The 16,002-nt window shown below is 43.6% G+C and overlaps 1 protein-coding gene across 1 annotated transcript in view; it reads right to left on the bottom strand.

Moving 5' to 3' along the window:
* Nucleotides 1-10,150, bottom strand: part of LOC137305093 (butyrophilin subfamily 1 member A1-like) — a 75,314-nt gene extending 65,164 nt beyond the window's left edge. The window contains exons 1-2 of the mRNA XM_067973872.1: nt 9,589-10,150; nt 2,746-2,834 (exon numbers count right to left, since the gene is read on the bottom strand). Of these exons, the coding sequence (XP_067829973.1) occupies nt 2,746-2,809 (64 nt within the window). The 5' untranslated portion in view covers nt 2,810-2,834; nt 9,589-10,150. The remainder of the gene's footprint in view (nt 1-2,745; nt 2,835-9,588) is intronic.
* Nucleotides 10,151-16,002: the final 5,852 nt, after the last annotated feature.

The raw sequence follows: 16,002 nt of genomic DNA, 5'->3' as shown, positions 1-16,002 counted from the left end.
CATGGAAATCAAAAGGTCGCTGTCGGAGATGCACCACTCCACCATTAGCTTCCGAAAACGGTATCTCGCTGTCTGGCTCCCCATTCAATTGCGGAGAGGTGTGAACTTCCTGTACTTGCACGGTAGCAACAGAAAGTTAAGTCAAGCCATTTCAAGTCTACGTACCTTTTAACAACGTGGTAAGTGTTAATTACTGCCAGTCAACCTCTCTGGCACTGAAAATTAACTATTACAAGTGCGCAGTCTTATTCCTTCAGGTTTTAATGGTTATTGGAGATTTTTTCTTTGTCTCTTTTTTCTCTTTCTCCTAATCCAAACTTTCTTTCCGTACCTGATTTGACATTAAATTCATTACTCTAACTTACACTTCCTTCTTAGTCTTTGCGCTGTTAATTTCACAATCCTTCAATCTGATTGGTCAAGGAGATACACATTTGCTTGTATTGTTCACTCAGATTCCAGATGCTCTGTAGAGGGCGCCTATTCACTTATCTATTTACGGTTTAATAAATCTACTTGGCAGTTCGCAGCAGAGAGCATGGTTCATTGGAGTGTTCATTCTACCATCTTCTGAAGTCGAAGATGATCATGTGAGGACACATTATCAAACCAAAGAGCTGGAATACAGTGCCAAAGGTTTCCTGTTCAATTAACAGTCTCGCTACAAATTATCAGTGGCAATTAGAGGCATAATCCAGTTCAAAGAGAGTGGGGACTTGCTTGAGAGTGATTTGAGATGTTGCACCCAAGAAAAATACCTGGAGTGACAATTTAGACCCAAGGACTTCCTCCCCCAAGCTCGTTACCCCCTCCATCAGCACTATTGCTCCCAAACTCTACATTCCCTCCCTAAAGTCAAATATTTCCAGGTGCAGGAAACCATCCCTAGTGCGACCAAGACTGAGGGACCCTGTACCTCCGAGTACGTGCAGGAATCTCCCCGCTTTAGTTCTGACACACACTATGTCCCACCCAGACCTCATTGCCCGTGCCACAGTGCAGCTACAAGACAGTTTTTCATTATAGACTGGGTGGGTTGGCAGGTTGGGCAGAGAGCATACGTACGAGATAAACAAGCAGCCATGTGCCTCAGCTGCCACAAAGGAAGTTCAATTTTCCATCTGCTTCATTCCTCCACTGTTTTTTCTTCTTTATTTCTGTGCACCTACATTCTTCGCCTGGCACAATTTTCTGATTTAGACCCCTCCCCTTAATTTTAACCATGGACAGGAAGCCAGGCCAGGAGGTTGGTTGGCTGCAAGTCAGAATATTAGGTCAACCAAAAGGGCACTGCTGGCTTTAAAGGGAAGGAGAGGAGGTCTACAGTTGGATGAAGGTGAAGGTGGAGGGGACATTTGAGATGGGCAAGAGCAATGATGCTCGGGAGGTCCTCTTGCAGGAGAATGGCAAAACAGTGCCCTTTTTTGGAGGCCCAACCTGTCTGGAAGAAGGTCGCATGCAAGTCAGTATAGACACCCAAGTCCATCAGAGGGTTAACTTTTAATAGTAGGAAGGACCCAGTCAAGCAGTAGCAGAGTAGAGTCTCAGCAGAAGGTCCAGATGATCAGGCAGGAGTAGAGTCCCAGAAGTGGAATCAGTATCCAGCTGCAGGACTGAGCAATAGTTTGGCGAATGGACAAGATGATCTGGAACAGGTAACTTTAACTTGTACATTAAATAATAGAGCAGAGTCACAGCAGCAGATCAATGGGAGCACCAACTCTTTCTCTCTTCATCAAAAGAAGAGCCAACGTAAATACAGGCATCTTTACATACATTGCTACTATTTCTTCATATAAGGCATGGTCCCATTACAACTGTCCATTAGCTGGACCCTCGGAGACTTCCCACTAAGCTAGAACACAGCATTGTTTCCTTTCTGCAGCACACCTTCATGCCAAACAAGCTGTGTGCTACAATGCCAGTGGGGGCCAATAATTCTGTATACAGAGCTCTAGGCAGATCAACCACAAACAGTCATGCCTGGGAAACCACTCTGTGAACTGATGGTAATGGTCAAAGCCAGGGAGGGAAGTAGTGAGGGCTCAAGGGTGCTGTTTCATCTGCTCTGTCACTTGCTAATATCTTCATAAATCTGCTTTGCATACAGTCTAAGGCTGCCTACAGGAATCAGGATCACCTGATGGGACCCACTTGTACCCATTTGGAGAGTGGTATGCCTCATCTCACTCAGTGTACTGGCTTCCAGCAATATGCCTTGTCCTGAAACTGGATACGGGTACCTCTGACGCAGGGAGTCTCTGCTCCCCAGATGTCGCTGCTCCCCGGATGTCACTGGCGGATAGAGGTTCCGCCCTTTACAAGGCCAATCAAGAAATCCTGGAATTGGTGGGAACCTGGCATCACCAGGTCTTCGCCAGTTTCCCGTGGGTTGTACTAGAGTTGCAGCGGGAGTCTGACAGAACCCACCACGAAATTCAGGGCCAACATTTTTAATATATTAATACATACAAAAGGCCAGTCATTTAGAGTTTTCACAGAATAATGCCAGAGTTGTTAAATGGAATTCTCAAAGCATCAATAAAAAATCCCAGAATATAATTTAATAAAAATGGAATTGGACTTATTCAATCACTGGAAATCAGTGGCCCTGACATTTTCCCCTACACTGCATAAATGTTGTTCCTGTTATAAAAGCGCAAATCCTCTGCCTCACTGGAACATCACGGGAGGTCTCTTGGTATTATATATAAAAATAATTAAACAAGTTATAACGATCCTTACCGTATACTGAGACCAGAATCAGAAGCAGGAATAGCACAATATGGTGAAACTCTTTCATCTTCATGAGATCTTAGCAGAAGAACCATCACCTGAGGGAAAGAGAAGTGACAGTTCTCATTATTTGTGTTACATGTACAGTGCTCGCATACCATTGTTAAACAGGCTGTGCAACACTTATACCAAGCAAGTTTTTGGTGAAATGTAAAACTCCCTGAGCCTGAAATTCCTGGACTATGTTTGTGTGATATCTTATGAACATTTGTGCGTCACATGATTTTTTTTTAAACCTCTATGTATTGTATTATGTCTCTCTCTGGAGCCTTTCATAAAATACTTTGATTGGTGTGCATCTGAAGAGTGCTCCTGCATTATGGCGAGTCAGACCTTCTCATATGATATTATCCAGTGGGCTGTCATGGCCTCCGTTAAGATTTGGTGCCCAACAGGAACTGCTCCTCTGATGAATGGAGGTCTGTGCACTGTGCCTCTGGAATCTGGTGTGGCCATACTGACGGGTGAATGCACAACATCTCTGGTAAGCCTGACTTGCCTGGCAACCCTCCATTAGTCCTTCTCATCCTCTAAGGAGCTCAGACATAGGGTGATTCCCCTGGGGAAAACCAAACTGTTGCAGGGTGAAGGTTATATTACAATATTTGCCACAAATACTCCTAAGTGACAACAGCAAAAAGCAAATAAAATCAAGTAGAGAAATGGCCAGAAAATTGTTCAAAGTATTCAGTAAATACCTCTGACCCTAGCAACTCTGGAAGCCATTTTATATGAATGACTCGATCACTTGGAGTAATTCAGGCACAATCACATCAAATTACATCATTGCAAATTCAATTGAATATTAAAATTAAACTCCCACCTGTTTCAGGTGCCAAACAATTCCCCCACCAGGAATGTGAGTGATTACGAGAGATTTCTGACCTATCTTTCGATCAGTAATGCCCATTTTCCAAATGAAAACAGCATAACCAATTAGAAAAACTACCCGTGATCTGTCATTCTCCTTGTCTGTCTACTTCTCTCCATCTCTTTATTTCACTCACGTTATGTGTCCATCTCTGTTGGTCTCTGTGGCTAAGAGTCCTGCGGTGCAGGCTGAGAACACATGTGTGGAAATTCCATACCCCCTGCCTATTATTTTCCCTCCATTAATTTTGGTGATCAAGGTATGGTAGCATAGTGATTATGGTACTGGACTAGCAACCCAAAGGTTGTGAGTTAAAATCGCACCATGGTATTCAATAAATCTGGTAAATTGAGGGAGAATCCTTAACGTTGATTTTACCCACCAACATCAATTTTGCTAGGCCTCCTTGGTGCCATACTTGGGCAAATGCCACCTTGATGTCAAGGGCAGCTACTCTCACCTGTCCTCTGGCAGTCAGCTCTTGTATCCATGTCTGGATCAAGGATGCAAAGAGGTCTAGAGCCAAGTGGTCCTGGTGGAACCCGAACTAAGCATCAGCAAACAAGTCAATGGGCAAACCCTCTAGTGGATAGAGTCATACTTGATGCACAGGAAGATGATAATAGTTCCCGAGGGCTGGTCATCAAAGCCCCAGGATATCTCTGCCAGAGTTCCATAAGGCAGCATCCTTAGCATAACCATCTGCAGCCATTTCATCAATGACCTTCACTCTATCATATTGTCAGGAGTGGGGCTGGTTACTGATGGTTCTAAGTGTTCAGCTCCATTCACAACTGCTCCGAAACAGCCTATGCAGGCTACAAGACAACCTGGTCAAAATCCAGGCTTGGACAGACAAGTGCCAGATAACATTCACACCACATCATTGATTAAGATTAATTGACTCATCAGTATGCCCACACGTACACAAATCTCCATTCAACAGAGCAGCAATTCCTTTTGGGTACCAAATCTCAAAAGAGGCCATAACAATCCATTGGATAGTGTTAATGTCATATGTGAAGGCCTGACTCACCTTTCCCCGGCGCTGAGGCCAGCTAACTCAACACTGACTGGATCATTTTTATCTTTTCTTTAATTTATTTTAATTCAATTGTCACACTCTGAGAAATTAACTGCCACATGGTGAAGAGGCCACTTAGCAAACATTAAGTTTGAGTGGGAAAATCTATGGGAGATGGAGTTCAAATGTGGGGGACTGCAAGGTCATCCACTTTAGAACCGAGAAAGACAAATCTGAATATTTTCTTACTGTTGAGAGACATGGAGCTGTGGAACAGTGAAAGGGTTTGGGTGTCCATATCACTAAAAGCTGGTATACAAGTACAAAAAGCAATCAAAAAGGCTAATGAAATGTTGGCTTTCATCTCTAGAGGGTTGTAATACAAAAGGGAGGAAGTGATGCTTCAGTTGTACAGTGTTGGTCAGACCCCATCTGGAATACTGCATTCAGTTTTGGGCATTGTGCCTCAGGCAAAATATATTGGCATGGGGGGGCGGGGTGTAGATTGTCGATACACTAGAATGATACCGGGGCTTAAAGGGTTAAATTATGAGGACAGGTTGCATAAACTTGGTTTGTATTCCCTTGAGTTTGGAAGGTTGAAGGGGGATCTAATCAAGGTGATTAAAATGATAAAGGAATTCAATAGGGTAGGTACAGAGAAACTATTTTCTCTGGTGGGAGAATCCAGAACAAGAGGACATAATCTTAAAATTAGAGCTCGGCCATTTAGAACTGAAATCAGGAAGCATTTATTCACACAAAGGGTAGTGGAAATCTAGAATTCTCTCTCCCCAAAAGCTTGTGGATGCTGGGTCAATTTAAAGTTTCAAGATTGAGAGCGATAGATTTCTGTTGGCTAAGGGTATCATGGGATATGGAGCAAAGGCGGGTAAATGGAGTTGAGGTACAGAGCAGCCGTGATCTAATAGAATGGCGGCAGTTTCAAGGAGTTCATTGTCCTACTCCTGTTCCTACGTTTAACACTGGATCACTTTTCACAAGCCCACTGTTCACTGTATTTCATGCTTTAAATATTCCTGAATGAACGAAGTCATGCCAGGGAGAGAATATCAACAACACACACACTGTCTCGAACTATGGAAAGTTGTCTTGCCAGGTTCTGGTGAGCAGAGAACCAGATGCAAGGACACCTGCAGTTAACAAGCAATGTAGGACCTGCACAGCCAGAGGCAGTAATTGTCAGCAACAGCCTCAAGTCTGTCTCTATTTGCTTCCAGGTATACTGCAATACTGCTGTCACATATTTGGGTTTTTAAACTGGATATTATCTCAGGTTCCGTAGCACCCACCCTCCCATACATGGACTTTTGTATCCCCTACAATCCAAAGTATAGCTTTTTGCATTCATGAAAGGGAACCCTTACTCTGCACATTGGCTGGTGGAATGAATCATGTGCCATCACGTGAATCTCCTTTCTAGTGAATGAACAGCAAACAGTGAATCATTTTTTTTGCTCTCCTCAATGCATAAAATAATAAAGACACCACTCACTTTCTCTCTAAACATAGACTTAAAAACATGAACTTACTTCTTGGTGCTGTGGAACATGTCACAGCCTCAAAAGTGACCCTGCCATTCTGCTGATGAACATAAAACTTAAACACTGAGCATTAAACACTGAGGTTCAAAACTGAAACTAACTGTAGAGTAAACACATGAGGCCCAATATCACCCCTGGCCACCAAGCTATCCATCAAAGAGGACTACAACTAATCAATGACCGTGTACTCAGCTCAAAGGTCTTGGTCACAGCTGTCAATCAAACCCATCACCCAAGCCTGGTTTTTTGATCTGTCAGGTAGTGTGGGATGATTTCGGTAGGCTTGCTGCAGAAATATGATCCAAATATCTTTAAAGTCATAATGAAACAAAAGTCAATAGACGACTGCATCTTTCATAATGACATCAGATCAACAGCGAGCCACAAAATGCTGTATTTCTCTTATCAATACTGAATGGGTAGCCCAGCCTGTGACAGCTGCAATGATGCTTGTGATTGACCAAAGCCATCACATTCAATTAAACAATTAACACTGTAGACAAAAAGAAAAATACTGCAGATGTTGGAAATCAGAAAACAAACAGAAAAAGCTGGAAATATTTAGCAGGTCAGGCTGCATCTTTGGAGAAAACAGAAGTTAGTCAACTTTTCAGTTCTAGGACCCCCTCCTCGGGACAGGAAGATTTTACAGATAAACAGCATTTTAAAAAAAGGAACAGAACAATGAAAGGGGGAAGGGAAAAAAAAAACACACACACAGGAAAAGAAACAGTAAAGTGCTTGGGTGGAGAACAGGAGATGATTAAATGGCAGAAGTGATATTCACACAAGACAAAATGAGGCACAAGAGAAATAAAAGAAATGTAGGAGATACAGAGAGTATGTGAATAGCTAAAGGGGGATAGGTAGAAAGAGAAACATGAAAAACCAGCAAAGCAGATAAGGCTCCAGTGGCTTGGGAGTCTGGTGGAAGGAAAAAAGCAGTTTGACACCAAGGATGCAGATCACCTGCAATAGTGTTCTGATGAGGGCCCTCATTCCCATCGCTGTAAATGCCAGCACACCCATCCCACATTGCCAGTACCTACTGTCAGAGGGAAAATGGCAGCTATTGTTAATATCTTTTTTTTTTATTCGTTCACGGGATGTGGGCGTCGCTGGCAAAGCCAGCATTTATTGCCCATCCCTAATTGCCCTCGAGAAGGTGGAGGTGAGCCGCCTTCTTGAACCGCTGCAGTCCGTGTGGTGACGGTTCTCCCACAGTGCTGTTAGGAAGGGAGTTCCAGGATTTTGACCCAGCGACAATGAAGGAACGGTGATATATTTCCAAGTCGGGATGGTGTGTGACTTGGAGGGGAACGTGCAGGTGGTGTTGTTCCCATGCGCCTGCTGCTCTTGTCCTTCTTGGTGGTTAAAGTCAATATTAAGGGTAGAGAGCCTCGTAGAAAGAGAACACTTTAGAAAACTCACTGTGCTTTTCTTCGCAACTCATAGCCAGCACGTCTGGTCTCTGAGCCGATAGTTTATCTGTTGAAAAGGACCCTGCATGCCTGTGGGATTTTAAGCCCTTGCATGCTGATTGAAGCCATAAAAAATCCAAATCAAAAATTGAATACAGACAAAAAGTACGGTATTATCAGAGTTGTCCCACGGGGAGGGTGATACGGAATGGGATGCAGGGCCACACTTTTCACAAACACCAACTGGATCATCACCTCCACTTCATCAGCCATCAAACAAGGTTGAGTTGCTCTGTCATTGACCTGCAGATTTCATTTTGTGCCTCCACACTGGGTTTTCATTCACTTAATTTTTACTTGTTGTTTATTTCCTCTCTCCCCATTAGCCTCACAAAAGGCTACCAATAGGTTGAAATAGTTTCCAAAGGCTTCTTGGTAATAAAATAACCTACAGTAAACTAAATGGTACAATTTTAAGGGGGGGGGGGTCAGGAACAGAGAGACCTGGGGGTGCACGTAAACAAATCTTTGAAGGTGGCCGGACAATTTGAGAAAGCAGTTAAAAAAGCATTTGGGACCCTGGGCTTTATTAACAGAAGTATAGAGTACAAAAGCAAGGAAGTTAAACCTTTATTACTGGTTAGGACTCAGCTGGAGTATTGTGTTCAATTCTGGGCACCACTCTTTAGGAAGGATGTCAAGGCCTTAGAGAGGGTGCAGAAGAAATTTACCAGAATGGTACCAGGGATGAGGGACGTCAGTTATATGGAGAGACTGGAGAAGCTGGGGTTGTTCTCCTTAGAGCAGAGAAGGTTAAGGGGATATTTTATATTTGTTCAAAATCGTTTACAGTTTTGGTAGAGTAAATAAGGAGAAACTGTTTCCAGTGGCAGAAGGGTCAGTAACCAGAGGATACAGAGTTAAGGTGATCAGCAAAAGAGCCAGAGGCAACATGAGGAAACTTTTTTTTAATTGCAGCGAGTTGTAAAGATCTGCACTGCCTGAAAGGGCAGTGGAAGCAGATTCAATAATAACTTTCAAAAGAGAATTGGATGATTACTTGAAGGGAAAAGATTTACAGGGCTCTGGGAAAAGCAGGGGAATGGGACTAATTGTAAAGCTCTTTAGAAGAGTTGGCACAGGCAGGATGGGCCGAATGGCTTCCTCCTCCTGTGCAGAAACAACGATAATATGATACCACTGAAGTGTCTGTATCCCTTTTTCAGTTCTGATGAAGGTTACACACCCCAAAAAGTAGATCCCCTTCTATTATAGATGTTAATTGATCTGTTGCGTGTTTCCCAACTTTTTCCGCTTTTGTTTCAGATTTCCAGCATCTGTAGTATTGTGCTTTTTATTAATATCCGCTGAGCTATCGAGTGCAGTGCCACAGGAGGAGATCTGCTCGAATTACACTTCAAATGTTGAAATTAATGTTTCCGACCACGCCTTAAAGAGACTGTATTTAAGCAAAGTAGCAAACTGCATTCAGTGTAGATTAATTAACATGAAGCTCCTGGATTAAAGATTTATTTCAAGAGAGGAGATTCCGCAACTATCTACAGGGCTGAACTATTTGACTTTAAATGTAAACACCCAGTGGGTAAAGTTTAATTTAATGGCCGGCCCAAGATTTTGTTCCTCCATTTTACTTCCGTGTCTCTTTCTGATCGCTCTGTTTGCCCTTAACGGTTTAATATGTAAAATGACCTCTCCCTACCGTTCCCTTATACCGATAGGGCCCAGTTACACACACTGTTCGATGATTACAGACATTTTATAAAGTTTTCAACGTTTCGCTGGACGATCTCCAGCAGCTCCCCGATCAACACCTTGTATTAGGTTGGGACCTTTCACCATTAATAAAAGCGGCCCAATCTCACTGAGAATTAAAGAATATTTGGGACTCACCTCTCACTTTCCGACAATCTGATCTAAGATTTTCCGCCTTCCAACCGATCTGTAACGAGTGCGCACATTCACTGCAGCAAGTCCTGAAAACTTTCACTTTCGTTTTTCGTTGTTACCAAATTGAGTGATGGTCACTCATTCCTAACAAGTGGTACTCGGCGGGTCTCGTGTGTAATCGCTCGAAAATTGTCATTGAAACGATAATCCCCAGAGAATTAAGAATGTCACCCCAACAAATATATTTAATTAATAAAGTGAAGACTGTGTGAATATATTTCACCCCAGTACCATTCAAATAGTTATTTACTGAGCTGTGTTCCTTACCCACCTGAGAATGTTGACTTCCTCACTTTCGAATTCCAACCCCTTGCCAGGGCTGAGGCCTGTCTCAGATAAAGGTCTGATGACCACTTGTCACCACAGAGCATTGTACCTCAACAATTAATCCTGGAAGTGAATTCCACAGCCTCACAACTCTCCGTGCAAAGAAGTTTTTCCTGCTCCCTGTTCTAAATCTCTTACATTTAATCATGCATCTATGACCCCTCGTTCTTGATCTCTCATTCACTGGAAATAGTCTGCTTCCTACGCATAAACTTCATTATGAGAAGGATAAGCCCTAATACAAAGGGCACAAAGTTAGAATGGGCTGTAACTGGTAGGGTACTGCAAGCATCAGTGCTGGTGCCTCAGCTATTTACAATCTATTAATGACTTGGATGAAGGGTCCTCGTGTAATATATCCAAGTTTTTTTTAAATTCATTCATGGAATGTGGGTGTCGCTGGCAAGGCTGGCATTTATTGCCCATCCCTAATTGCCCTTGAGAAGGTGGTGGTGAGCCACCTTCTTGAACCGCTGCAGTCCGTGTGGTGAAGGTTCTCCCACAGTTCCATTAGGTAGGGAGTTCCAGGATTTTGACCCAGTGACGATGAAGGAACGGCAATATATTTCTAAGTCCGGATGGTGTGTGACTTGGAGGGGAACGTGCAGGTGGTATTATTCCCATGGGTCTGCTGCCATTGTCCTTCTAGGTGGTAGAGGTCATGGGTTTGGGAGGTGCTGTCAAAGAAGCCTTGGCGAGTTGCTGCAGTGCATCCTGTGAATGGTACACACTGCAGCCACTGTGCACTGGTGATGGAGGGAGGGAATGTTTCGGGTGGTGGATGGGGTGCCAATCAAGCGGGCTGCCTTGTCCTGGATGGTGTCAAGCTTCTTGAGTGTTGTTGGAGCTACACTCATCCAGGCAAGTGGAGAGTATTCCATCACACTCCTGACTTGTGCCTTGTAAATGGTGGAAAGACTTTGGGGAGTCAGGAGACGAGTCACTTGCCGCAGAATACCCAGTCTCTGACCTGTTTGCCAACGATGCAAAGCTAGGTGGGAAAGTAAGCTGTGAGGAGGACACAAAGGGGGTGATTTTAAACCCCAAGAACAGGTGGGTTGAGGGCAGGTGGGAGTTGAAAATAGTTGTTTTTTTGAGTTGCAACCGCAAAATTTTCAGACTTTGCATTCCCAGTGGGAAGCCTGTACTTTTACCCGCCGACGTTAAACCCAGTAATAAAGCCGGGTTGCGGTCACGACCCAAGAAACAACTATTTTCAACTCCCACCCGCCCGTTCTTAGGGTTTTAAATCACCCCAAAAGAGTCTGCAAAGAGATATAGACAGGTTAAGTGAGTGGGCAAGAAGGTGGCAGGTGGAGTATAATGTGAGGAAATGTGAGGTTATTCACTTTGGTAGGAAGAATAGAAAAACAGAATATTTTTTAAATGGTGAGAAACTATTAAATGTTGGTGTCCAGAGAGACTTGGGTGTCCTGGTAAAGAAACACAAAAAGCTAGCATGCAAGTACAGCAAGCAATTAGGAAAGCAAATGGTATGTTGGCTTTTATTGCAAGAGGGTTGGAGTACAAGAATAAGAAGATCTTACTATAATTGTACAGGGCTTTAGTGAGATCTCACCTGGAGTACTGCGTACTGATTTGGTCTTCTTATCAAAGGAAGGATTTCCTTTCCATGGAGGCGGTGCAACGAGGGTTCATTAGATTGATTCCTGGGATGAGAGGATTGTCCTATGAGGAGTGGTTGAGTAGATTGGGCCTATACTCTCTGGAGTTTAGAAGAATGAGAGATGATCTCATTGAAACATTTAAGATTCTGAGGGGGCTTGACAGGGTAGAGGCCGAGAGGTTGTTTCACCTGGCTGGAGAGTCTAGAACTAGAGGGCATAGTCACAGGATAAGGGGTCGGCCATTTAAGACTGAGATGAGGAGGAATTTCTTCATTCAGAGGGTTGTGAATCTTTCATTCTACCCCAGAGGGCTGTGAATGCTGAGTTGTTGAGTATATTCAAGGCTGAAATCGATAGATTTTTGGACTCTAGGGGAATCAAGGGATATGAGGATTGCAGGGCGGGGGGGAAGTGGATACAATTCGTTAGCAGTAACTAACAATAGCTTTAACAGTACAATAATAGGTACATATTACCCACCTCTCGCGATTGGACAATCGGCACGCCTGGCTCATCAATGGTGATCTTCCCGATACTTACACAGCGTTAGGCCAAAGGCTAGCATCGATTCACTGGATGTGTCTAACTATCTGTTCCTCCTCCAACTGTCTCTTGTACTTTATTTCTACCTGAAAGATGTGCAGCTCTGCATGTACTATTTAACAGATGTCTCACAAATGGTGAGTTAATGATGTATCAGTTCCTCTATCCTGTGGAGATAACCCCAATATTCATAGAAGCTGGACAAAAGTTAATAAGTTAGCTGATGACCCCCTCCCAAGGTTTACAAGCTTTCCTGTTCATTCAGCTGCATGTCTTATTTGGGAGAGTCCTAAAAGTTAGAAAGGTTAGTATTCTTCCATTTCACTAGACTTTTAATCACTTACTACCTGAATTCATCTCTTCCTGGATTAGCCTATTCCAAATTTATCATATCATATTTGATGAATTCTTAAACTCATTATATTCTTACAGTCCCCACCGTGAGGGGGAAATATTCTGATTGACCCTCATTAATTACTATTCCTTAAGCAGTGTCGCAAGCTCTAAGTTATTTGCACATTTTCCCAATGTCACTAACAAGCATCGCAAATAGCATACTAATATAATCAGTACCATCAATAACATTCCTTGAACAAAAATCGTAAGCGTAGATAACATTTGGAACCAGGGATGTTGTCCTACATTATACATAATTTCCCACCACTTATGTGTCTCTAGCTTCCGGATCTCCCTTTTGTGTTGCATCGTTGTTCTGTTGCATCTTGACCAAATGTTTTTGAGAAGTGGGTGTTCTTTCTAAGATGGACTTGAGTTCCAGAGACAAGGGTGGAATGGGGTGTCCAAACTGTACCACTGCTTTAAGAGCCTCATGTTGCATGGATATGTTAACTTGAATTGTAGTGACATGGGTAGCTACTGGTACTAATATGTCAGGTCCTATCTTAGTCAGCTCGGTTGGCACGAAACAGAACGTCGAGTGGTGAACTGGACATTTCTGTTTCCAGTGGTTACACAGTACTCTCCCCTTCTCAAGTATACACTTTGGGCCTGGTGATAGTCCCATTTTTGTAATTGCACCGTACAAACAGAAGACTGATAGCCTGCGGGTTTACTCTAGATGGATATGCCTGGAGTGGTACTGTCGCACGTACATAGCCAAGATCCTCGTGATCTGGTGCAACAGTTCAGGTTGGGGACTTTCCAAATGGTTCCCTTTTTCATCATATATCCTGGGTAACCTTCAAATTCCTTGTGCACCCCTTCTTCTGAGATTTCTATGGATTCTACATTTAATACTTCCCACTTGTCCTCCCCAAGTCTGGGCAGACATTTATATGGGTACCATGCCTATTTCAGTATCATTATCTGTACTGCAGGGCCATCTAGCGTAATACACAGATCCATACCTTCAGATCTTGCACCAATCATAGGGCTCATTGGTTTAAACACCATCACACTCTTCAAGGTTCTTATCCATTACAAAATTGGGGACCCTAGTATTCTCAATATCTGTTAGGCCCCGCTGAACCTGATTCAGTGAGAACCCTCCATACATGGCACATGTGATGGCTGTTGACATGCCCTTTTTAGTTTGGGACCCTTCAGTGATTATCTCATTCACCTTTTCTTGGACTTGTAACATTCCATCCACCATTCCTTTTAATGACTTCAACCCTTCCTGTTGTTCAACTATTTGATCTCCCTGATTCCTTGTCATATTACCCAAAATGCCTTTTAGCTGTTTTCTCATGGCCTCGACATGTTCCCACATGGTCTCTATATCAATGCGGTTCCAGGTGGCTGTTCCTGCAGTAGCTCCTATCCCTATCCATTCCCCTAATCCTCGTTTCTTTCGGCTATGGAAGTGTTTATTATTGTCAGGGGGTCATATATGGGGGTTTTGATCTTCTGGGGGCCAAGCCTCGTCAACATCTATCCCTGCGTTATGCCTTACGAAATTTTTGAGTAGTTGGGAAACTAGCTGGCTATAGAATCTTTCATAGGTTTTGTTATATAGCCCAGGTGGCAAACGAATATTACTGAAATCAAATATGATAGGGACTATTTCAAACCGTATATTATTATACAATGCTTCATGAGTACAGGTAACTACCAGTCCGTTTCTGGGATTTGGCTTCAGAGCGGGGCATCCTGATCTACTATAATTGGTTTGACTGCTTTTTTTTAAAGCAGACATCTATCCAGATTCATTCATATCCATGTTTCCGTATTGCTTGAGTACCAAAACATATGATCAGTCCATTCTGCCTTTGGCGGATAGCTGGCTAGTTCAGGTCTGACGGGCTCGAGGTAGAGTAGGGTACTCCTACTCGCCCTATCCCTTTGTGGTCCGTTATTACGTTTCTATGAAAGTCCATCCTTGTCCACCTCACCCTCATCACATTAGCACATGCACATGTTAGCCTGAGTCCCTCCCCTTCTTCGACCTCAATATGGGAGAAGCTGAATGAAAGTTCCTCAACTATTATGGACTGGGCCTCACTGGCCTTGGGGCCTGGCCACGTGCAGTTGTTACAGTACACCATGAGGTTACATGTTAAAGCCTTGTTGTCTGTGTTTTTTGAACAATTCATCGTTAATGGGAGAGAGTCCGAAGCTATTCCATTCCAGATGATAATGAGTCCTCTCTGTGGCCTTTAGGATGGCTCCCAATCTGGTCATATAGATCATGTGCTTCATTGCATGCGGTCGTGTCATTGGCTCCCTGGAAAATACAAGTCTAGCATTTATTCTTGCGCAGCTTTCACCTGATTAATGTGATACCATTTGGTAGTTTTGTGATTACCCTGTTTTCCCCTCCCTGGTAGCTGAATCAAATACACGGCTGGACTGCGTCTGTCAACGATTGGGAATGGACCCAACCACTTTGGTTCGAATGCATGCTCTTTCTTACCATAATTCAGTACCAATACAACATCACTGACCTGATACTCGAATGGTTGCACCTTTTTATCGAAGTACTTTTTCTCCTGCCTTTTGCATTTTCCCATCTGCCTGGCTACAAACTAATTTGTTCGATTACCCTGTTCTATCACCTTCTCCAGCCATGCCTGGTTAGCTGCTCCCAGGTACCAGGCGATGTCCCGGTGTTCTCATCAGCTGTCCTGTCATAGCCTGGTATGGGGATACCCCAGTAGTACTACGAGTGGTCGATCAAATAGCCATAAGGCACATAGGCAGCATAGTTGGCCATTGAGTGGGGTGATCTGCACAAAACTTTTTAAGCATTGTTTTAAGGGTCCTGTTCCCTCTCTCTACCACACCTGGGGGTGGTGTGATATGTGCAGCTTATGTTCTATATTCATAACTTTTTGAAGTTGCAAGAGAATGTTGCCGGTGAGAGCCTTGGTCACTATCAATTTGGATAGGTACTCCCCACCTACAGATCACTTCACTCGATAAAACACGGGCGGCCGTGATGGCCGTGTTAGTCTTACAAGGAAACGCCTCCATCCACTTGGTAAATTTATCCACGTTGACCAAACAATGTTGGTGACCCGTGGGGGCTTTCGCGGGAGTTCCTATAAAATTAATTCAAAGGTGCACCCAGGGTCCTTCGGGGTCTGGGGTGCTGTGGAGGGTGGCTTTATTACTGCAGGGACTAGGGTTGTTATGGAGACATACTAGACACCTACGGACACGAGCCGTTATATCAGCGGCCAGATCCGGCCACCAAACACTGCTGGACACTTTTGAGAGTGTCTTGTCTCCACTACAGTGGCCACCGGCGGGATGCGAGTGGAATAAGTGGAATAATCCCTCCTGTGCATCGGGGGAAACGCACACGACAGGTGTGTCGTGCTTGGTATCATTATACATGCGGGCTATGTAGGATGATGTGACCGAGTTCCACAATATAGGTAAAATGTTTCACTGC

This window comes from Heptranchias perlo, chromosome 39 (genome assembly GCF_035084215.1).
Source record: "Heptranchias perlo isolate sHepPer1 chromosome 39, sHepPer1.hap1, whole genome shotgun sequence".
NCBI lineage: Eukaryota > Metazoa > Chordata > Chondrichthyes > Hexanchiformes > Hexanchidae > Heptranchias > Heptranchias perlo.
Note: the sequence above shows the minus strand (reverse complement) of the source record. Positions and strands in the feature narration are given on the sequence as shown.